General features: G+C 44.2%; 1 protein-coding gene across 1 annotated transcript in view; it reads left to right on the top strand.

The window, feature by feature from the left end:
* The first annotated feature begins 3971 nt into the window (after nucleotides 1-3971).
* LOC124719731 (pleckstrin homology domain-containing family G member 5) overlaps nucleotides 3972-24631 on the top strand; it is a 283840-nt gene continuing 263180 nt past the window's right edge. Inside the window, exon 1 of the mRNA XM_047244933.1 lies at nucleotides 3972-4094. Within this exon, the coding sequence (XP_047100889.1) occupies nucleotides 3972-4094 (123 nt within the window). The remainder of the gene's footprint in view (nucleotides 4095-24631) is intronic.

Below are 24631 nucleotides of genomic sequence, written 5' to 3'. Positions count from 1 at the left end.
TGCAGAGCTAGTTGGCATATAAACTTGTACTATTGTATTAGGCGTGGGCTTTGTGTCTATCTTGGACACAATAATGTATTCAGTATGCTGTTTGTAGTAGCTAACCCGCACTCCTATATTTTTTTTATTCATTATTAAACCTACTCCTGCATTACCCCTATTTGATTTTGTATTTATAACCCTGTCTTCACATGACCAAAAGTCATGTTCCTCCTGCCACCGAACTTCACTAATTCCCACTACATCTAACTTTAACACATCCATTTCCTTTTTAAATTTTCTAACCTACCTGCCCGATTAAGGGATCTGACATTCCACGCTCCGATCTGTAGAACGACAGTTTTCTTTCTCCTGATAACGACGTCCTCTTGAGTAGTCCCCGCCCGGAGATCCGAATGGGGGACTGTTTTACCTCCGGAATATTTTACCCAAGAGGACGCCATCATCATTTAATCATACAGTAAAGCTGCATGTCCTCGGGAAAAATTACGGCTGTAGTTTCCCCTTGCTTTCAGCCGTTCGCAGTACCAGCACAGCAAGGCCGTTTTGGTTAGTGTTACAAGGCCAGATCAGTCAATCATCCAGACTGTTGCCCCTGCAGCTACTGAAAAGGCTGCTGCCCCTCTTCAGGAACCACACGTTTGTCTGGCCTCTCAACAGATACCCCTCCGTTGTGGTTGCACCTACGGTACGGCTATCTGTATCGCTGAGGCACGCAAGCCTCCCCACCTACGGCAAGGTCCATGGTTAATGGGGCGGGGGGAGGGGGGGCGAAAGACTTCGTTCTCCTTAAACAGATGCCTCGAAGGTGATCATGAGTTAGTACCACATATTATTATTTGTATCGCACTTTCTTAACTCTTGTGCAGAAAGGTGTACTGTATACTGCTGCATCCATTTTCAATAAGCTGCCACAAAAATTCAAAAATCTTAGTAGTAATTCACGCGCTTTCAATTCTGTCGAGTTACGTGAAAAATTATGCTGATTCCTAGGTTATATTCTTGATTACGTTTACTTAAACTCACAGCTTGACATTTTTTGGGTTCATAAACCTTTTATCTTATCTATTATTTTCTTTCATGTTGTAATTTCATGTACTGACACGTTCGATGACATTGGACTTTTGCTCCTCACTTTGGTCTTACGCAAGTAGACGTGTAAATAAAAAAATAAACAACATAAACATTTATCAGCCGCTTTAGTAATGCTATCTATCTTACTACGATACTTGCTGCAGGCACGGCAGCTGCATTTATTCGAGCAAGTGGCTTTTATAGGTCCCTCTAATTTTATTGTATCACCCTCTTTTGTGCTGTATATTTTACTTAGTTTTGCGTTGTAATTCGACTCCACCCTAATCTTTTAGGTTTTGACGTGTTGCAGAGTGGCTGGCTCGTCCTATTATTTTCGTGATCAGCCAGTCACAGTCCTCTGCTGTACAGTTTTAATTCCTTCTGCCTTTCTTCTCTATTTTGTATTTGTTGTTGTGCTCCGTTTTCCATGTTGCTTTATTATTGACCTTGGGGCTATTCTTCCCCCTGTGTTTTTCTTTTAGTGCTTAGACTGATTAATGGATGGTTTCACTGTGCTCGGTGTGTTTCTGAAACAAGGGACCGACGACCATTGCAGTTTGGTCCCTTTAATCTTTAAACCAACCAACCAATCAGCTTCCACCACAGGAGGACAGGTACTGCATGGTGCTGCCTGACGGCAGAAAACCGCGACCCTCTAGCCCTTTGACAGACAGCTGATCCGCCAGTAATGGCGCGTCACATAGGGATTGTCGCATCATTGCGTTCTCTGACCTCACCTTGACACATCTCTCTCTCTCTCTCTCTCTCTCTCTGTATGACTACCTCCTCCCTCACCCTCCTTTTTGCTGCACCCCATCTATTCCCCACTCCACTCCACCCCTGTCACCGCGCACTTCTGTGTCCCCCGATGCTCGGTGCTGCCGGCACCGGACAGATGGGTACTTTGTCGGGTGCTTCGTCTGCGGTCTGTTGCAATTCCGGCGAGCTGATGTGCGGTCGGCCTCGCCTCTCCAGTACGTGGCTGGAGGGGGGGGGGGGGGGGGGGGGAGGAGGCTGGAACCGCTGCCACGCTAAATATTCCCGCGTAGCTCTGCACAAGCGGAGCGGATCGGCGCGTTAGGACTGCGCAGGCGTATAGCGTTGACAGTTGCGTTTCGGCCTCAGGGCTGCCTTTATCAGGACAAACGCAGCACAGAGGACAGCACGTGGCTGTTTCCGGCCCCCTCCCCATCCCCCACCCCCACCCCACAGACACACGCGCACACACACACACACACACACACACACACACACACACGCTACCACCACAAGCTCTCTCTCCTGTACTGGATAAGCACAATCGGTGCCTGATTAGCCAAGTAGCAAGAGATAGCAAATGCTAAGGGCCCCGCACTTTAGTGGCCACGAACCTGAATCAAAAAAAATTACGAGGCGTGTTTTTTAAGTAAGTTGTGTTGTTGTTGGTGTGGTCTTTAGTCCTGAGACAAACGCAGCACAGAGTGCAGCACGTTGCTGTTTCCGGCCCCCTCCCCATCCCCCCCTCCCGTCCACCCCACAGACACACACACGCTACCACCACAAGCTGTCTCTCCTGTACTGGATAACCACAATCAGTGCCTGATTAGCCAAGTAGCAAGAGACAGCAAACACTAAGGGCCCCACACTTTAGTGGCCACGAACCTGAATTTAAAAAAAAAATTACAAGGCGTGTTTTTTAAGTAAGTTGTGTTGTTGTTGTGGTCTTCAGTTCTGAGACTGGCTTGATGCAGCTCTCCATCCTAATCTATCCTGTGCAAGCTTCTTCATCTCCCAGTACCTACTGCAGCCTACATCCTTCTGAATCCGCTTAGTGTATTCATCTCTTGGTCTCCCTCTACGATTTTTACCCTCCACGCTGCCCCCAATACTAAATAGGTGACCCCTCGATGCCTCAGAACATGTCCTACCAACCGGTCCCTTCTTCTAGTCAAGTTGTGCCACAAACTCCTCCCCAATTCTATTCAATACCTCCTCATTAGTTATGTGATCTACCCATCTAATCCTCAGCATTCTTCTGTAGCACCACATTTCGAAAGCTGCTATTCTCTTCTTGCCCAGACTATTTATCGTCCATGTTTCACTTCCATACATGGCTACACTCCATACAAATACTTTCAGAAACGACTTCCTGACACTTAAATTTATACTCGATGTTAACAAATTTTTCTTCTTCAGAAACGCTTTCATTCCCACAAAGCTGCATGCCCTCGGGAAAAATTACGGCTGTAGTGTCCTCTTGCTTTCAGCCGTTCGCAGTACCAGCACAGCAAGGCAGTTTTGATTAATGTTACAAGGCCAGATCAGTCAATCATCCAGACTGTTGCCCCTGCAACTACTGAAAAGGCTGCTGCCCCTCTTCAGGAACCACACATTTGTCTGGCCTCTCAACAGATACCCCTCCGTTGTCGTTGCACCTACGGTACGGCTATCTGTATCGCTGAGGCACACAAGCCTCCCCACCTATGGCAAGGTTCATGGGGCGGGGGGAGGGGGGCGAAAGACTTCGTTCTCCTTAAACAGATGCATCGAAGATGATCATGAGTTAGTACCACAGTATTATTTAATGTAGGTTAATTCTTACAAAGAAGAAGACAGCAACCAGGCACTATTAACACTGCTATTTATTCAGGTGACACTGTATATCGTCGTGAAATTCCACCATTGCAGCTGCAATGTCAGGGGAGAAAGAAATTATTGTGCGATACTTTGCGATCCTCCCTCGTAGATCCCCGTTAAGCAGTTTCGCCTCAGTCATAAGAAACTCCGCTCCCTACCTTGCTTGCATCGTTGACTATGCGAATGAAATAGCACAGTATTTAGTGTAATATTAGTACGATAGCCATTTTAATGTAGGTGTAGTGATGCTAGGATTTCTCTAACGAAGATGACATTTCCGCATGGTACTGATGGAGTCGGCACTGTCTGTATTTGTTGCAGTTCGCGACGCTCAGAGTCCCACGAGAAGTTCCAGCAAAGACTCCAGCGCGTCCTCGGCACCACTGCTCAAAAGCGTTTCGGAGGTGAGTAAAAACCAAAAAAAATAGTGTTTCTCTGAGATACTTTTGGTGTATTGAGATGATAGATTAACATATTAAATGAACCTAATGAGACAGCTGTGAATAACCACAGTTGGTTGTCCTTAAGCATGTGGGTGCTATTCTGTCATTCTGCGCAACGGATTAATCTGAGACGTACCCTTTACCCTGTGGCTCCTGCAAGATGCAATTTCCACTCCCACACTACTACAGAACTCAGACATACGCTCCTAACGTTGTAAAGAAAATGCCTGAAAAACTTGCAGCAATAAATATCTTCTGGAGTCGTCCGCTGTAAGGAAATGACACAAAAATTCACAAAATTTCTTACGTAACTAGTGGGATACTTGGGTACTGGAGTAGTGCTAGTTAGTGCAAGAAAAACATGAAACTAACGAAAATTATTATTTATTTTGCAAAAATTCTGAGAAATCACAATAGCACTTTTAGTTATGAACTGAACAGCTTATTTCTACATCTACATCTACATTGATACTCCGCAAGCCACCCAACGGTGTGTGGCGGAGGGCACTTTACGTGCCACTGTCATTACCTCCCTTTCCTGTTCCAGTCGCGTATGGTTCGCGGGAAGAACGACTGTCTGAAAGCCTCCGTGCGCGCTCTAATCTCTCTAATTTTACATTCGTGATCTCCTCGGGAAGTATAAGTAGGGGGAAGCAATATATTCGATACCTCATCCAGAAACGCACCCTCTCGAAACCTGGCGAGCAAGCTACACCGCGATGCAGAGCGCCTCTCTTGCAGAGTCTGCCACTTGAGTTTATTAAACATCTCCGTAACGCTATCACGGTTACCAAATAACCCAGTGACGAAACGCGCCGCTCTTCTTTGGATCTTCTCTATCTCCTCCGTCAACCCGACCTGGTACGGATCCCACACTGATGAGCAACACTCAAGTATAGGTCGAACGAGTGTTTTGTAAGCCACCTCCTTTGTTGATGGACTACATTTTCTAAGCACTCTCCCAATGAATCTCAACCTGGTACCCGCCTTACCAACAATTAGTTTTATATGATCATTCCACTTCAAATCGTTCCGTACGCATACTCCCAGATATTTTACAGAAGTAACTGCTACCAGTGTTTGTTCCGCTATCATATAATCATACAATAAAGGATCCTTCTTTCTATGTATTCGCAATATATTACATTTGTCTATGTTAAGGGTCAGTTGCCACTCCCTGCACCAAGTGCCTATCCGCTGCAGATCTTCCTGTATTTCGCTACAATTTTCTAATGCAGCAACTTCTCTGTATACTACAGCATCATCCGCGAAAAGCCGCATGGAACTTCCGACACTATCTACTAAGTCATTTATATATATTGTGAAAAGCAATGGTCCCATAACACTCCCCTGTGGCACGCCAGAGGTTACTTTAACGTCTGTAGACGTCTCTCCATTGATAACAACATGCTGTGTTCTGTTTGCTAAAAACTCTTCAATCCAGCCACACAGCTGGTCTGATATTCCGTAGGCTCTTACTTTGTTTATCAGGCGACAGTGCGGAACTGTATCGAACGCCTTCCGGAAGTCAAGAAAAATAGCATCTACCTGGGAGCCTGTATCTAATATTTTCTGGGTCTCATGAACAAATAAGGCGAGTTGGGTCTCACACGATCGCTGTTTCCGGAATCCATGTTGATTCCTACATAGTAGATTCTGGGTTTCCAGAAATGACATGATACGCGAGCAAAAAACATGTTCTAAAATTCTACAAGAGATCGACGTAAGAGATATAGGTCTATAGTTTTGCGCATCTGCTCGACGACCCTTCTTGAAGACTGGGACTATCTGTGCTCTTTTCCAATCATTTGGAACCCTCCGTTCCTCTAGAGACTTGCGGTACACGGCTGTTAGAAGGGGGGCAAGTTCTTTCGCGTACTCTGTGTAGAATCGAATTGGTATCCCGTCAGGTCCAGTGGACTTTCCTCTATTGAGTGATTCCAGTTGCTTTTCTATTCCTTGGACACTTATTTCGATGTCAGCCATTTTTTCGTTTGTGCGAGGATTTAGAGATGGAACTGCAGTGCGGTCTTCCTCTGTGAAACAGCTTTGGAAAAAGGTGTTTAGTATTTCAGCTTTACGCGTGTCATCCTCTGTTTCAATGCCATCATCATCCCGTAGTGTCTGGATATGCTGTTTCGAGCCACTTACTGATTTAACGTAAGACCAGAACTTCCTAGGATTTTCTGTCAAGTCGGTACATAGAATTTTACTTTCGAATTCAATGAACGCTTCACGCATAGCCCTCCTTACGCTAACTTTGACATCGTTTAGCTTCAGTTTGTCTGAGAGGTTTTGGCTGCGTTTAAACTTGGAGTGGAGCTCTCTTTGCTTTCGCAGTAGTTTCCTAGCTTTGTTGTTGTACCACGGTGGGTTTTTCCCGTCCCTCACAGTTTTACTCGGCACGTACCTGTCTAAAACGCATTTTACGATTGCCTTGAACTTTTTCCATAAACACTCAACATTGTCAGTGTCGGAACAGAAATTTTCGTTTTGATCTGTTAGGTAGCCTGAAATCTGCCTTCTATTACTCTTGCTAAACAGATAAACCTTCCTCCCTTTTTTTATATTCCTATTAACTTCCATATTCAGGGATGCTGCAACGGCCTTATGATCACTGATTCCCTGTTCTGTACATACAGATTCGAAAAGTTCGGGTCTGTTTGTTATCAGTAGGTCCAAGATGTTATCTCCACGAGTCGGTTCTCTGTTTAATTGCTCGAGGTAATTTTCGGATAGTGCACTCAGTATAATGTCACTCGATGCTCTGTCCCTACCACCCGTCCTAAACATCTGAGTGTCCCAGTCTATATCTGGTAAATTGAAATCTCCACCTAAGACTATAACATGCTGAGAAAATTTATGTGAAATGTATTCCAAATTTTCTCTCAGTTGTTCTGCCACTAATGCTGCTGAGTCGGGAGGTCGGTAAAAGGAGCCAATTATTAACCTAGTTCGGTTGTTTAGTGTAACCTCCACCCATAATAATTCACAGGAACTATCCACTTCTACTTCACTACAGGATAAACTACTACTAACTGCGATGAACACTCCACCACCGGTTGCATGCAATCTATCCTTTCTAAACACCGTGTGTACCTTTGTAAAAATTTCGGCAGAATTTATCTCTGGCTTAAGCCAGCTTTCTGTACCTATAACGATTTCAGCTTCGGTGCTTTCTATCAGCGCTTGAAGTTCCGGTACTTTACCAACGCAGCTTCGACAGTTGACAATTACAATACCGATTGCTGCTTGGTCCCCGCATGTCCTGACTTTGCCCCGCACCCGTTGAGGCTGTTGCCCTTTCTGTACTTGCCCAAGGCCATCTAACCTAAAAAACCGCCCAGCCCACGCCACACAACCCCTGCTACCCGTGTAGCCGCTTGTTGTGTGTAGTGGACTCCTGACCTATCCAGCGGAACCCGAAACCCCACCACCCTATGGCGCAAGTCGAGGAATCTGCAGCCCACACGGTCACAGAACCGTCTCAGCCTCTGATTCAGACCCTCCACTCGGCTCTGTACCAAAGGTCCGCAGTCAGTCCTGTCGACGATGCTGCAGATGGTGAGCTCTGCTTTCATCCCGCTAGCGAGACTGGCAGTCTTCACCAAATCAGATAGCCGCCGGAAGCCAGAGAGGATTTCCTCCGATCCATAGCGACACACATCATTGGTGCCGACATGAGCGACCACCTGCAGATGGGTGCACCCTGTACTCTTCATGGCATCCGGAAGGACCCTTTCCACATCTGGAATGACTCCCCCCGGTATGCACACGGAGTGCACATTGGTTTTCTTCCCCTCTCTTGCTGCCATTTCCCTAAGGGGCCCATTTCCAGGTTCTTTTCGGAATGTGAAGTTACCTCTCAAGGATAGGATTTTCTAATGAAATTTCTATACAAAGTTTAAGATTGTTATTGACTTGGCAGAGTAGCGCACAATACCGTAAGCTGTGATGACTGCTGTCTGCGCCGCTCGCTGCTGACAAATAAGATAACTCTCTTTCTATCTGGATTTACCTTCGCCAATCAAACTCTCCCTACGCCTTGATGAAGTCGAGGACTCCTATCTGCCCCTAGTCTAACAATTGGCGTGGTACACCGGTCAGCCGCGATGCCACTCAAAAATTCGCTCGCAGGCGTTTAACTATCACTCTGTCCGTTCACACCGCACAATAAGTGTTGCGGCCAACACAGTGAGCAACGGTTAATCGAAAGGACTCTATGTAGAGTCGCTCTCGACAGAGGTGCTCTCCCAGTGAAGTACTGAGGAGAGACTTGTTCCTCGCTCTTTGAGTACACGTACGAGCGCGGACACTCTCATTACGTGTTCTCGCTCCAAGAGCGACAACGGATCGGCCCCTCTCCATGCCAGACGTGAAGGGGTATATCTTTCGGCCTCTTCCATTACTCCTTCAGCTCAAGGCATCAGGAATATCGTCTGCCAATCAACATTGCTCTTCTGAAACGGGAGGATGACGTTTTGTTTAAGGCGACCAATCCGGAAATGTGTAGCATCGGCGTTTGGCGTTTGCTGTCTCCCTGTGAAAACCTCTGAAACTGCGTGCTATGTTTGTAAAGAATGCGTAGGCTGGGCGCTCCCAGACAATGTAACGGAATTTGTTTTTAAGCCGAGCACGGGGTCGTTCTCCCCTTTCACTCGGGCAAACACTGTCTGCTCCACAGGCGGCCACCGTCCAACATAGGTAGGCTGAATCGTCCCCTGAAGGGACCAGCCTCTCGGTGTGCGGTCCGCCTCTCCCAAACTAAAAGCCCCTGTCACCGTCGTGTATTGATTGTGTGTGTGTGTACGCCAGCCTCGAGTATCTCAACCCCGGTGCGCACTTGTTATTTGCGTATCGTTTACATGAATTCATACAACATTCACTTTTATCTTATCGAGATTGCGTTCGAATGAAGCGTGTCGATGTGCGGAATATGATTGTGAGGGTGGACTATGTAAGCAGTCAAAGTCAGGAGACCACGACGTCTTACAGTTGATGGGATTTGGGGGAAGGGACCAAACAGAAGAATGGGAAAGAGTCGGACGTTCCCTTTCAAAGGAAGCGTCCTGGCATTTGCATGAAGTGTTTTACGAAAATGACGAAACATCTAAATCATGATGGCCGGGCGCACGTTTGACCCGTCATCCTCTGGAATGCGAGTCCAGTGTGCCAACCGCTGCACCACTTTACTCAGTAATCGTACAGTAATTTTACAAAACGACTCCTCATTCTAGCACCAGTTTACAACAAGATGCCAGAGCTACGAAGGGTACCTAGCTACTGGAAAGGAATGCGCAAGTCATCCCTATTCCCAAGAAAAGTCGTTTTTAAGTCATCAGTCTTCTGACTGGTTTGATGTGGCCCGCCACGAATTCCTCTTCTGTGCCAACCTCTTCATCTCATAGCAGCACTTGCAACCTACGTCCTCAATTGTTTGCTCTATGTATTCCAATCTCTGTCTTCCTCTACAGTTTTTGCCCTCTACAGCTCCCTCTAGTACCATGGAAGTCATTCCCTGACGTCTTAACAGATGTCCTATCATCCTTTACTTCTCTTTGTCAGTGTTTTCCACATATTCCTTTCCTCTCCGATTCTGCACAGAGTCTCCTCATTCATTACCTTATTAGTCCACCTAATTTTCAATATTCTTTTGTAGCACCACATCTCAAATGCTTCCATTCTCTTCTGTTCCGCTTTACCCACAGTCCATGTTTCACTACCATAAAGTGCTGTGCTCCAAACAAACATTCTCAGAAATTTCTTCCTCCAATTAAGACTTATGTTTGCTACTACTAGACTTCTCTTGGCCAGGAATGGCCTTTTCGCCAGTACTAATCTGCATTCGATGTCTTCCTTGGTCTGTCCATCTTCAGTTATTTTGCTGCCTAGGTAGTACAATTTCTTCATCTACTTCGTGACCATCAATCCTGATGTTAAGTTTCTCACTGTTCTCATTTCTGCTACTTCTAATCACTTTTCTATTGTAGAATTAACGGAACATATTCCATACCGTTGCGTAGTTACGATTTTTGAAGGACGAAAAATCATCTGTGTGAATTCCGTGATCACAGTTCCTGCGAAACTTACAAGAGTATCCGGCGTAGGAACAGTCGAAACTTGGTAGGGGAAAGAAGCTAGAAAGTAAAGGGACATCCATTTTGGCTTAGGTGCCAGCACTTATTAGTTTACGAGAAAATGACAGTCATAAAAGTTTCGTTGCTGGTTCACCAGTCCTGTCGCGCAGACTGTATCCAAGTTTGCTGGTAGCGTCATCTTACACTACTGGCCATTAAAATTGCTACACCACGAAGATGACGTGCTACAGACGCGAAATTTAAACGACAGGAAGAAGATGCTGTGATATGCAAATGATGAGCTTTTCAGAGCATTCACACAAGGTTGGCGCCGGTGGCGACACCTACAACGTGCTGACATGACCAAAGTTTCCAACCGATTTCTCGTACACAAACAACAGTTGACCGGCGTTGTCTGGTGAAACGTTGTTGTGATGCCTCGTGTAAGGAGGAGGAATGCGTACCATCGCGTTTGCGACTTTGATAAAGGTCGGATTATAGCGTATGGCGATTGCGGTTTATCGTATCGCGACATTGCTGCTCGCGTTGGTCGAGATCTAATGACTGTTAGCAGAATATGGAATCGGTGGGTTCAGGAATGCCGTGCTGGATCCCAACGGCCTCGTATCACTAGCAGTCGAGATGACAGGCATCTTACCGGCACGGCTGTAACGGATCGTGCAGCCACGTCTCGATCCCTGAGTCAACAGATGTGGACGTTTGCAAGACAACAACCATCTCCACGAACAGTTCGACGACGTTTGCAGCAGCAGGGTCTATCAGCTCGGAGACCGTGGCTGCGGTTACCCTTGACGCTGCATCACAGACAGGAGCGCCTGCGATGGTGTACTTGACGACGAACCTGGGTGCACGAATAGCAAAACGTCATTTTTTCGGATGAATCCAGGTTCTGTTTACAGCATGACGGTGGTCGCATCCGTGTTTGGCGACATCGCGGCGAACGCACATTGGTAGCATGTATTCGTCATCGCCGTACTGGCGTATCACCTGGCGTGATGGTATGGGGTGCCATTGGTTACACATCTCGGTCACCTCTTGTTCGCATTGACGGCACTTTGAACAGCGGACGTTACATTTCAGAAGTGTTACGACCCGTGGCTCTACGCTTCATTCGATCCCTGCGAAACCCTACATTTCAGCAGGACAATGGACGACCGCATGTTGAAGGTCCTGTACGTGCCTTTCTGGATACAGAAAATGTTCGACTGCTGCGCTGGCCAGCACATTCTCCAGATCTCTCACCAACTGAAAACGTCTGGTCCATGGTGGCCGAGCAAGTGGCTCGTCACAATACGCGAGTCACTACTCTTGATGAACTGTGGTATCGTGTTGAAGCTGCATGGGCAGCTGTACCTGTACACGCCATCCGAGCTCTGTTTGACTCAATGCCCAGACGTATCAAGGCCGTTATTACGGCCAGAGGTGGTTGTCCTGGGTACTGATTCCTCAGGATCTATGCACCCAAATTGCGTGAAAATGTAATGACATGTCAGTTCTAATATAATATATTTGTCCAATGAGTACCCGTTTATCACCTGCATTTCTTCTTGGTGTAGCAATTTTAATGGCCAGTAGAGTATTATCATCACACGGATTAACGCTTTCCAGAAAACTGTTACCAACAGTGCAATATTTCTTTGTCGCTAACAAGTCTGTGGCACATTCGTGTACTCCAGCAAGACTTGAACCAGTTGATGGAACGGTAAGAGAATGTGGCAGCTACAGCCACAAAATCGGGAGAGCTCGCAAAAGAAACGAATCATCAATTTTTGGAAAATGCTTTGCGAACTCGTGGGATTGCGAAAGTGATCGCTCCTTATACAGTAAGACCGCCTGTTTGTCGAAGAAGGTATTTTCGGCAAAGTTTACGCCTTTATGCTAAATGTGCAACGTGTACGTTTAGTGACAGGCGCGGTAGCTCAGCGTGTTCGGTCAGAGGGTTAGCTGCCCTCTGTAACAAAAAAACTGAGTTAATGGAACAAAAACGAACTTAAACGGATGTCTTACGACGTCCGCCCCGAGCAGATGCAACGAACAAAAGCGAACAAAATGAGATTTAAAAAAAAAAAAAAAGAAATTACAGAGGTGCCCTATTTTCATCGCAAAGCAAAGGGTAGTCTCATGTAGAAGTGATGCAGTTGAAATAAGCGGCTATTCATAACCAGCTCCAGACTACAGGTTTCGAGAAAATGCTTAGTTTGCCGAGAAATCACCACCAATTTCGTTGGGTATTTAGCCACGTTAACGACGATGCTTTTGTAATTCTATTCACTCTAAGAATTTAACTGTGGCATATGGGACGTAATACGTAGCTCGTGGTGCTCCGAATTTTTATTCTTTGAACGTCTTCTTTTTGGCGTGGTGCTCTTGATGCATAAAACTATAAATAAAAAAAATTAAATACTAGCATTTATATGTTTTTAATTTTTAACTTCCGTTAATTATACAAGATTTGTGATGGTAAAATTTATTTTTAATAATATTTGAAATGTTCCTTTCTTTTGTCAAGAACTTCGTCATATTTCATGACTCACATACTTCAGCACCAACAAAAGAAAGCAAAAAAGATAAGACTGAATCTGAACGCCGGACGCGAAAATTCGATTCAGTGCTCCTAGCCACTTGTTTTTACAGGGTCCCAAACCTCCCAAAATTTAAACAGTGCCTGGATTCGAAATCTATATTTATTTTTTACTTCTTTAAACAATATATATTTTATTTAGAAATAATGAGTACAGTTACAAAGCTAGAGCTGCAAACTAGATAGTATTTACTGTGAAAATTTTCGGATGTGGCGTTATTTTTCAGTTCCAATTTCATAGCCATTTCAGCTAAGACATGACGGAAAATCAACAACTGTGAGTTCGAGTTCGTATTGAAAAGATAGATACATATATGCAATTCAACTGATATTTTATGAAAATATGTTATCTATTTGGCAGATTTCTCGCTTTCACTATGAGCAGTTAGGATAGCTATATTGATCATCCTTTACTATGCATTTAGAGAACAAGGGAAGACATACAATATGTGGAGGTGCACATAATTAGCAAGACAAAATCACAAAAAATCACAGGAATAGAGAGATATGTTCCAGTTTTACAAGTAGCTTAATAGTGCAGCAAGGAGTCGCATACATGGGTTGATTTGCATCGAACAATTGATGCAGACCAGTGGAAATTCTAGTGCAAGCAGCTAAGGTTGATGCTGTCGAGTGGTACATTACATTTGTAGAAGTATGGGTAAAAAAGAAAGTGCATTACATTAGGACAAAGGAGGAGTCGATTTTAGGAAAGGCGTTATATCGAGGGAGAACTTACATTTAACATATGGCATAGTACACTTAGACAGAAACAAATCAAATGTACACTGAGCTAACAAAAGTTGTAGGTCAGCGATATGCATATACAGGGTGGTCCATTGATCGTGACCGGGCCAAATATATCACCAAATAAGCGTCAAACGAAAAAATTACAAAGAACGAAACATGTCTTGCTTGAAGGGGGAAACCAGATGGCGCTATGGTTGGCCCGCTAGATGGCGCTGCTATGGGTCACACGGATATCAACTGCGTTTTTTTGTTTTTTTTAAATAGGAACCCCCATTTTTTATTACACATTCGTGTAGTAGGTAAAGAAATATGAATGTTTTAGTTGGACCACTTTTTTCGGTTTGTGATAGATGGCGCTGTAGTAGTCACAAACGTATAAGTACGTGGTATCACGTAACATTCAGCCAGTGCGGACGGTATTTGCTTCGTGATACATTACCCGCGTTAAAATCGACCGTTTACCAATTGCGGAAAAGGTCGATTTCGTGTTGATATATGGCTATTGTGATCAGAATGCCAACGAACGTGTGCTATGTATGCTGCTCGGTATCCTGGACGACATCATCCATGTGTCCGGACCGTTCGCCAGATAGTTACGTTATTTAAGGAAACAGGAAGTGTTCAGCCACATGTGAAACGTCAACCATGACCTGAGAGAAATGATGATGCCCAAGTAGGTGTTTTAGCTGCTGCCGCGGCTAATCCGCACATCAGTAGCAGACAAATTGCGCGAGAATCGGGAATCTCAAAAACGTCGGTGTTGAGAATGCTACATCAACATAGACTGCACCCGTACCATATTTCTATGCACCAGGAATTGCATGGCGAACTTCACTGGCACTGGGCACAAGAGAAATTACGGAACGATGACAGATTTTTTGCACGCGTTCTGTTTAACGACGAAGCATCATTCACCGACAGCGGTAACGTAAACCGGCATAATATGCACTATTGGGCAACGGAAAATCCACGATGGCTGCGACAGGTGGAACATCAGCGACCTTGGTGGGTTAATGTATGGTTCGGCAATATGGGGAGAAGGATAACTGGCCCCCATTTTCTCGATGGCAATCTAAATGGTGCAATGTATGCTGATTTCCTACGTAATGTTCTACCGATGTTACTACAAGATGTTTCACTGCATGACAGAATGGCGATGTACTTCCAACATGATGGATGTCCGGCACATAGCTCGCGTGCGGTTGAATCGGTATTGAATAGCATATTTCATGACAGGTGGATTGGTCGTCGAAGTACCATACCGTCGCCCGCACGTTCATCGGATCTGACGTCCCCGGATTTCCTTCTGTGGTTAAAGTTGAAGGATATTTGCTATCGTGATCCTCCGACAACGCCTGACAACATGCGTCAGCGCATTGTCAATGCATGTGCGTACATAACGGAAGGCGAAATACTCGTTGTTGAGAGGAATGTCGTTACACGTATTGCCAAATACATTGAGGTTGACGGACATCATTTTGAGCATTTATTGCATTAATGTGGTATTTACAGGTAATCACGCTGTAGCAGCATGCGTTCTCAAATATGATAAGTTCACAAAGGTACATGTATCACATTGGAACAACCGAAATAAAATATTGAAACGTAGTTACGTTCTGTATTTTAATTAAAAGAAAAAAAACTACCTATTACCAACTGTTCGTCTAAAATTGTAAGCCATATGTTTGTGACTATTACAGCGCCATCTATCTCAAAGCGAAAAAAGTGGTCCAACTAAAACATTCATATTTGTTTACGTACTACACGAATATGTAATAAAAAATGGGAGATCATATTTGAAAGAAACTCAGTTGATATCCGTTTGACCTATGGCAGCGCCATCTAGCGGGCCAACTATAGCGCCATCTGGTTTCCCCCTTGAAGCTAGACGAGTTTCGTTCTTTGTAGTTTTTGCGTTTGACGCTTATTTCGTGGGATATCTGGCCCGGTCACGATCAATGGACCACCCTGTATCTATATATAGTACGCTTTTGCCGTGCACTGTGAAGTGGCTTTGCGGAGTATAAACGCAGATGTAGGTGATGCAGTCTGCGGAATACGATTCGCGGGCACAGCTGTGTCTGCTACACAGACCCCGTCAGACAGCGAGACGTATGCCGACTGTTTGACGCCGTTGAGCTTTAAAAGCGAAGCCGCATATGGAAACCCGACCCCCCCTGCTCTCTGTTTGACTAACAGCGGCTGCCAGACGTCTGCCTCTGCCTTTGGCTTTGTCTGCCTTTGCCCGGCCTGTGCCGCGACCCGCGAGCGGCATTACGCTCGCCACGAGACGGCGAGATAGCTGCGCCAGGGCTCTGCCTTAATAACAGGCGCTGACGTCACCGCTCCACTCTGCGTGGGCTGCCGGCGTGGAGCACCTGGGCACGGTGGCTATCGCTCAAACAACCGGTTTTCGGTTCTGTCAGTTTTTTTTCGCCACGCCAGTTTAACCTGGGTGTTAAAAACGCTGAAATAACCGATTTTCAGTATTTTATTCCTATTTTTTCCTGTAGTAAAAGTTTCGCTCTGTCAGCTTCGAGAAACATAGAATCAAAATGTTAAATTAAACAGGCAAATAAAAGAAAACTTATTCCTACCACCGTTCGCTGCTTTTCTCGAAAAGTGATTGGTGGCCTTCAGTACAAAGACAGGTTTGATGTATCACTCACGCCACTGTATCCTGTGGAAGCCTTTTCATCTCCGAAAAACTACTGCAACCTACATCCTTCTCAATCTGCTTACTGTATTCATCTCCTGGTTTCCCTCTGAACCGTGAATTTACATCAGAAAGCACCCTGTAAATATCAAGTTAAAATTTATTCAGAGGCAGAAATAACATTTTTTGTATGTATAGTACGAGCTTTCGGGCTGAGAACCTTGCCGCTCCCTTTTAACACGTCCGTAGTCACGACTGCTCACAACAACCTCTGAAAGACTACACTGGTGCAAATGTGCAACACACCAGGTTACTTTAAACTAAAAATTTTAACAACTCACACAAACACATAAACTATGCATTCCCGTAAGAGGGATGGAAATGGTGCAAAACACTCACATTAAAAATTATTTACTACCGAAAGTGCAACTTGTTTTTAAAAGAATTCTTAAGGTGGAAGGGTGGCAACTTTATATACTAAAATGACCATTTAAATAAAAAACCCATGAAATGCAGTCTTACATAAAATATACAAACATGCTCTACATTACACATATACCGCCTCTCACGATGATACGCAAGATAGAAAGATGTATCAGGAATTCGGCCGTTACACTTCAAGCAATACATTCGTTTACACCGAATCCGTCAAACATGACAGAGGCAGCTATTAACGTACGGCAGACAGACAGACAAACACTAACTGCGTAACAAATACGGACAGGAGGCAGATGAGCAAGCTGTAGACGAGAGACTGACCAAGAACACAAGTAGAATTTAACAAGTAAGTGAAACAACATATCACCAATCACCTAACTTCTGATAAACTGCGATATCTGGCGAAGACCTGGCGCAGCACCCCCAAAACGCTCTCCCGGACCGTCCGCTGCCAGCCGCTTCAGCGGACGCAGGAAGGCGCGCCGATCTCCCGTCTCACGGCGTCGCAGCTCGCGCCGTCCAGACCGACGTCGTGGGTTGACTCCTGTTGCTCTCGTGTCGGCCGCGAAGCCACTACCCCTCGCTATACGGCGCGGCCCACTGGACTCACGTGGCTACCTCACATGCGCCGACGCTCGAGGCGGACAAGGCATCTCGTGTCTCAGTGCGCGACCGACCAACCGACCGATCCAACCGCCGATGTCCATTGCCTGAGCAAACTCGAGCAGACTGGCAGCCTAACACATACTAGCACTCCGGACGACAGACAGACACTGACTGCCCCACACTGACTGCCCCATACTGACCCGGCTGACCAACTGACTAGACTCACCCCGACTGACAGACCGACGAATGCCCAGCTCGTAGCGCCCCTTAAATGCACGAGAACAGGCAACCTTTCCCTTTTCCCACCAGTGGGAGACACCAAACCTGCGATTGCCACAGCGGCGCCACCGCCAGAAACGGAGGGCGACCGCTTCACACTACACGCTGCGGCGCGCACTTCAAAACAGCAGTTTTTACCACGGTTCACCCTCTACGATTTTTATCCTCCACGCTTCCCTCCAGTACTAAATTCCCCCTTGATGCCTCCGAATGTGTCCTGCCAACCGATCCCTTCTTCTAGTCAGGTTGTACCACACATTTCTCTTCTCCCCAATTCTATCCAGTACCTCGTCGTTAGTAACATGATCTACTCATCTAATCTTCAGCATTCTTCTGTAGCATCACATTCCACCAAAGCTTCTGTTCTCTTCTTGTCCAAACTATTTATCGTCCATGTTTCACTTCCATACATGGCTACACTCCATACAAATACTTGCAGGAGAGACTTGCTGACACTTAAATCTATTCTCGATAGCAAATTTCTGTTCTTCAGAAACGCTTTCCTTGCTATTGCCAGTCTACATTTTATATCCTCCCTCCATCGACCATCATCAGTTATTTTGCTTTCCAAATAGAAGGACTTCAAATGGTTCAAATGGCTCTGAGCACTATGGGACTCAACATCTGAGGTCATCAGTCCCCTAGAACTTAGAACTACTTAAACCTAACTAACCTAAGGACATCACACACATCCATGCCCGGGGCAGGATTCGAACCTGCGACCGTAGCGGTCGCGCGGTTCCAGACTGAAGCGCCTTTAACCGCGTGGCCACACTGGCCGGCAAATAGAAGGACTCATTTACTACTTTAAGTGTCTTATTTTCTAATCTGATTCCCTCCAGCATCACCTCATTTAACTAGACTACATTCCATTATCCTCGTTTTGTTTTTGTTGGTGTTCATCTTATATCCTCCTTTTAAGACACTGTCCAGTCCGTTCAACTGCTCTTCCAAGTCCTTTGCTGTCTCTGACAGAACTACGTCATGGGCAAACCTCAAATTCTTTATTTCTTCTCCCTGGACTTTAATTCCAACTCCAAATTTTTCTTCTGTTTCCTTTACTGCTTGCTCAATATACAGATTGAATTACATCGGGGATAGACTACAACCCTGTCTCACTCCCTCCTCAACCACTGCTTCCCTTTCGTGTTCCTCGACTCTTGCAACTGCCATCTGGTTTCTGTACAAATTGCAAATAGCCTCTCGCTCCCTGTATTTTATCCCTGCTCCATTTAGAATTTGAGAGTATTCCAGTCAATATTGTCAATATCTTTCTCTAACTCTACAAATACTAAAAACGTAGGTTTATTTTTCCTTAACGTATCTTCTATGAGAAACCCTTGGACCAGTATTACTTCGCGTATTTCTGCATTTCTCCGGAATCCAAATTGATCTTTCCCGAGGTCAGATTCTACCTGTTTTTCCATTCTTCTGCAAAGCATTCCTGTTAGTATTTTGTAACCGTGACTTATTAAACTGATAGTTCTATACCTGCTTTCTGTGGAATTGGAATTACTGTATTCTTCTTAAAGACTGCGGGTATTTCACCTGTGTCATACATCTCGCTCACCAGGTGGAAGAGTTCTGTCATGGCCGGTTTTCCCAAGGCTTATCAGTAGCTCTAACGGAACGTTGTCCACTAACGTGATTCCTTGAGGACCGTATTGCGGAGTCGAACGAATAACGGTGTGTTGTATGACGCCACGGTGCACAGTTTTCAACATCTCTAGCTGGCCGGCGTGGCCGTGCGGTTCTAGGCGCTACAGTCTGGAGCCGAGCGGCCGCTATGGTCGCAGGTTCGAATCCTGCCTCGTGCATGGATGTGTCTGGTGTCCTTAGCTTAGTTAGGTTTAATTAGTTCTAGGTTCTAGGCGACTGATGGTCTCAGAAGTTAAGTCGCATAGTGCTCAGAGCCATTTGAACCAACATCTCTAGTACCGAAAAATACCGGTTATTCAGAACTAAAATACCAATATCGGTTTTAACCGGTCGGTTTTTCCCATCCTTGCGTTTCGTCTTGCAGAAGTCGCTGCAGCATCGGTTGAGTGGAGTAGACAGTAATTTTGTTTTGTTTAGTGTGTAATGTTAATTAATACTTAAGTTGTACAGCTAGAGGACAAAGACCTTTCCTTACTACAAAAATCTCGTTCTGGGGAATTGTGCTAGATCAACTTATAGCCAACTGCTTGGCTCTTGTAGAAAGTTAAGGTCTGCACAGATTTTTCTACTTTTCCTTTAATGGCATTTTTAAGTTGTTCACAAAGTCCACCACCTTCTAAACTTTTCGCCCTAATTAAGGCCACAGAAGCAGGGTCTCTTCTGAATATACTTCTGCCCAAAAAGCGATTCTGGTAGCTGGCAATCAAAGTTTTTGTTAATCACACCCTTTGAGTTGTAACGGCGATATTTCTATAGAAACTTTCATACTTCAACACGTATTTCTGTATATCTAATATAAAGGGAAAAACCAGTTTTCATAACTTTGGCTTCAAAAAATTTTTAACATAAGAAAATATTTTCTGAAAAACTTTCATTCAACTTCCAAAAAACAGTTAAAGACGCATTTAATATTTCCTACAGAGAAGCCAATTACAATTTTTCATAGATTTAGTTTTAAAAATGCTTTCACATTCGAATATTTTCATAAAACATTTCACCCCTTGAGGGGTTGAATTTCCAAATACACTAAAACACGGATTTCTTTTTGTAACCGAGAACTCAAATACAGATTTTCATAGATGTAGCTCTGAAAATACTTTAGTAGTTCTTTAATAATTATTTCCTTCCAAAAAATCCTTTTACCCACTATTTAACCCCATAGGTGTTAAATTTCCAAAAATGCTGAAAAATATGTTTATTTCTGACCGAGGAACCAAATAGCCATGTCCGTAGGTCTAGTTTCAAAATGGCTGTAATAACGACGTATTTTCAAACGACCTTTCATCCCCTATTTCACCCACTTATGGGTGGATATTCGAAAAATACCTTCTTAAGCGACGTCTACAATAAAAGATCAACATTCTCTGCTAAGTGTTTGTCCTTAATCGTTTCAGCTGGGCGCATGATGAGTCAGCTAAGCAGTCATTCGGAGCACTGCCTGTTATATGTAGAGATGAAGCGATGCGGTTTCTTGCAAATTGCAGATTAACTCATGAAATTTTTCTGGACAGACATCCGCATGTGTCCCGTTCCTTACCCGTAGAGCATCAAGCGAAATTCGACTTCTCTCCATGACTCCACGAACAAACTGTCTAATCAAAAGTTTCGGGACACGCCTGTGTAATGCAGAGCTGACAAGTCAGCTCTCTATTTCTTCCTTGTAACACTGTATGTGTAGTGTAGAGTGTAAATGCAACAAACTAATTGCTGAAAAATGTGACAAAAATGGTTCAAATCGCTCTAAGCACTGTGGGACTTAACATCTGAGGTCATCAGTCCCCTAGAACTTAGAACTACTTAAACCTAACTAACGTAAGGACATCACACACATCCATGCCCGAGGCAGAATTCGAACCTGCGACCGTAGCAGAAGCGTGGTTTCGGACTGAATCGGCTAGAACCGCTCGGCCACAGCGGCCGGCTAAATATGTCCTAATTTGAGCCCTTATTGCGGAGTCGAGTAAACAACAATGTGTTGCATGACGTCACAGTGGACAGTTTTCAACATCTCAACGACACGCCAAGATACAACTAATAAAAATTACGCATCAAATGAACTTCTAAGTTCTGTCTGAATAAATAATCCACATTACTTTAATTAAAATCCACAGCTGGTTTACGTACATACTTGACTTGCGAACCAAAACTCAGAATACGAAAAATGTTTCACGTACGGATATATCGCGACTGCAATGTACTTTGTAAAGCAGGGAAATAACTTCCAAACTGAAAGTTAACTACCTGACCTAAGCACTGATTGACTGTGTAATGACATTGCTCTGTGTGTACAGTGTAACTGTGTGAGTCTGGCCCTGAGCTTTTCTTGCACTTAGCTCGGTTCAGTAAAAGCAGCGTCGCAGCAAAGCTAAATTAAAATTCCAGAATGAGATTTTCACTCTGCAGCGGAGCGTGCGCTGATATGAAACTTCCTGGCAGATTAAAACTGTGTGCCCGACCGAGACGCGAACTCGGGACCTTTGCCTTTCGCGGGCAAGTGCTCTACCAACAGAGCTACCGAAGCACGACTCACGCCCGCTACTCACAGCTTTACTTCTGCCGGTACCTCGTCTCCTACCTTCTAAACTTTACAGAAGCTCTCCTGCGAACCATGCAGAACTAACACACCTGAAATAAGGGTATTGCGGAGACATGGCTTAGCCACAGCCTGGGGGATGTTTCCAGAATGAGATTTTCACTCTGCAGCGGAGCGTGCGCTGATATGAAACTTCCTGGCAGATTAAAACTGTGTGCCCGACCGAGACGCGAACTCGGGACCTTTGCCTTTCGCGGGCAAGTGCTCTACCAACAGAGCTACCGAAGCACGACTCACGCCCGGTACTCACAGCTTTACTTCTGCCAGTACCTCGTCTCCTACCTTCCAAACTTTCTGCATGGTTCGCAGGAGAGCTTCTGTAAAGTATCAAGCACACTATTGCTGCGAATTATCGAAAATTACTTAACAGCATACGCGCCTCTGTACAAGCACATAGTATTAGGAAACTCGATGAACTTCAGAAAGTAACAGTGGCAAATGTATACATCACATCCAAAGTTAATTATGTAGCAAAAGTTCTGCCACCACCTGCGACTTTGTTGAAAAGCATCGCATCTGCACTAGGACACTTTGTGAGCCGCGGACGTATTTTCAAAGTCAAATATGACATTCTGATGCTCCCTACGAAATGTGGTGGGTTAAATCTTACCGATGTCAGCAAAAAAGCGCAAGCCTTATACCTTGCTACCACATACAAACAATGGAAAGAGCCAAGTGGTACCCTTGCTGCACATTTGTTAACCGAAATAGCTCCTGCTGACGTCAGTGCACCTATAAATGTCCAACACATACCCAACGGACTATACCACTTGAAATACTTTTTCGTAGAATACAGCTATATACAGGCAAGGATTCCTGGAAAAGACATCATGAAAGTAAAAGAACTTTATAATAACTTGATGAAAGACAAACCCAGAAACGACGTAGAACAAAAGTATCCTTGTTATAACTGGGAAACAATATGGGAAAATATTCACTGCCGGAACTTGCCAACGTATGTCAAATCGACCTGATACTTTGCTGTAAACAGAAAAATTACGACGAACTCTAAACTTTACTCTATTCGATTGGCCGAGTCACCGCTGTGTCCATTATGTAAAATACCAGATACCGAAGAGCATAGATTGCTGTGTGACAGGGTAAAAGAAATATGGCTCTACATAAGACAAAAGATAGCGAGCGTCAGCAGAACTACGCCCAATGCCGTTACGACTGCTGAATTTTTAAACCCTGACGGTATACCTTACCCTAAAACAAAACGAAATGCAATTAACTGGTTGAAAGGCCAAACGATGCATTACGTCCTAACAAAAGAATCAAGCAATAGGGAGGACTTCTGGGTATACCTTACAACTGAGCACCACAAGTTGATGTGTACTAAAAAATACAAAGAAAATTACGCAAACTTTTTAACTAAAACAATCCTGTAACCATTAGAAATGCGTAATTTACATTGCACATTCAAGCATTTCGTATATTAGACGAATGATTTTTGGTTAAAGTTTGTTCTACACGTAGCAGGAGGAGGATTTCCAACAGAAAGTAGTCAGAGAAGATCATCAGTATAGACCAATTAAGCCTATGTGTATCTATTACTTTGGTTTCGGAGAAACACAGTGATGAAACTGGTATACGCCATTTATTTAGTTTCTGTTTTTCTTTCCCTTTCTTTTCACAAGAAGACACATTTATGTTAATTAAGTGTAAAATCAAGCAGAAGAAGCCTATTTTACTTCATTACCTTCTGACAAAGGAAATTATACTTATCAGCCATAATGAGTTTGCTTCTTTCCGTTTTTCCACGCACGGAGAACGACATTTACAGATGCAGTTACATTTCCACAACAATTATGAGACTGCCTTCTCAATGGAATTTACATTTATTTTTATTCAAGCCATGTTGCAAACAAAGGCAACAGAAGGGGCATACTTCGTTCGTCGTTCAGAAGAAGCGCGTTTCCACATCATCAAGTTACATTCATTCTTAAAGGCGGAGAAGCCGGGCCGAGAAGGCAACACTTGGCGAGCTTAAAGGATGGGTTGAAGGGGACCCCAAAAAAAAAAAAAAAAAAAAAAAAAAAAAAAAAAAAAAAAAAAAAAAAAAAAAAAAAAAAGTTGGTAGAGCACTTGCCCGCGAAAGGCAAAGGTCCGAGTTCGAGTCTCGGTCGGGCACACAGTTTTAATCTGCCAGGAAGTTTCGTTTTAAATTAAAATTGTAAACTAGAAATGACGTTGAACAGCGCGTTTACCGCCACGTGCAATGCCGACTCAAGCAACACAGGATCTTGTGCATGGGAACAACTTTGGTTTCTAATATACTGCAAATGATTTTTCTAAAAACGGTTTTATGGCAAAGAATTATTTTATAGCTTGACCTTCACCATCGTGAACAATATTGATTTTATACAAAAATGACTGCTTTTTTATCAGGTCGATTCTTCAAAAGTTTTACTCTACATAAAGATTAACCTACGAAGAATGACACCTGTTCTTTCAGATAAATGTATACGTAGAGAAGGAGAACTAGCTTCCCAAGCTGTGAGCAAACCGTGAGATTTCTTTCAACCAAATTTCGGCACCACAATTAATTTTACAACAGAGTATGCGAAGCTGCAGATGTACCTTAAATCACAATTCTTTACATGACTCTCTTCAAATTCCATATAGACACTCATTATGATCATCTTCTTATTAAATCATTTCCTGCAAATCTGTATTCGTATTTAGCTGCTCAATTTCAGATAAAAATTTCCTGAACATTCAGTTGCACGTCTGCTTCTCAACACATTTCGACTAATAATAATAATTTCTCCGTATGAGCATAGAGTAAATATCTCTGGAGTGAGCATTCACATGCGCAGAACAGAACAGATTTTG

The sequence above is a fragment of the Schistocerca piceifrons genome, chromosome 11 (genome assembly GCF_021461385.2).
Source record: "Schistocerca piceifrons isolate TAMUIC-IGC-003096 chromosome 11, iqSchPice1.1, whole genome shotgun sequence".
Classification (NCBI taxonomy): Eukaryota; Metazoa; Arthropoda; class Insecta; order Orthoptera; family Acrididae; genus Schistocerca; species Schistocerca piceifrons.
Note: the sequence above shows the minus strand (reverse complement) of the source record. Positions and strands in the feature narration are given on the sequence as shown.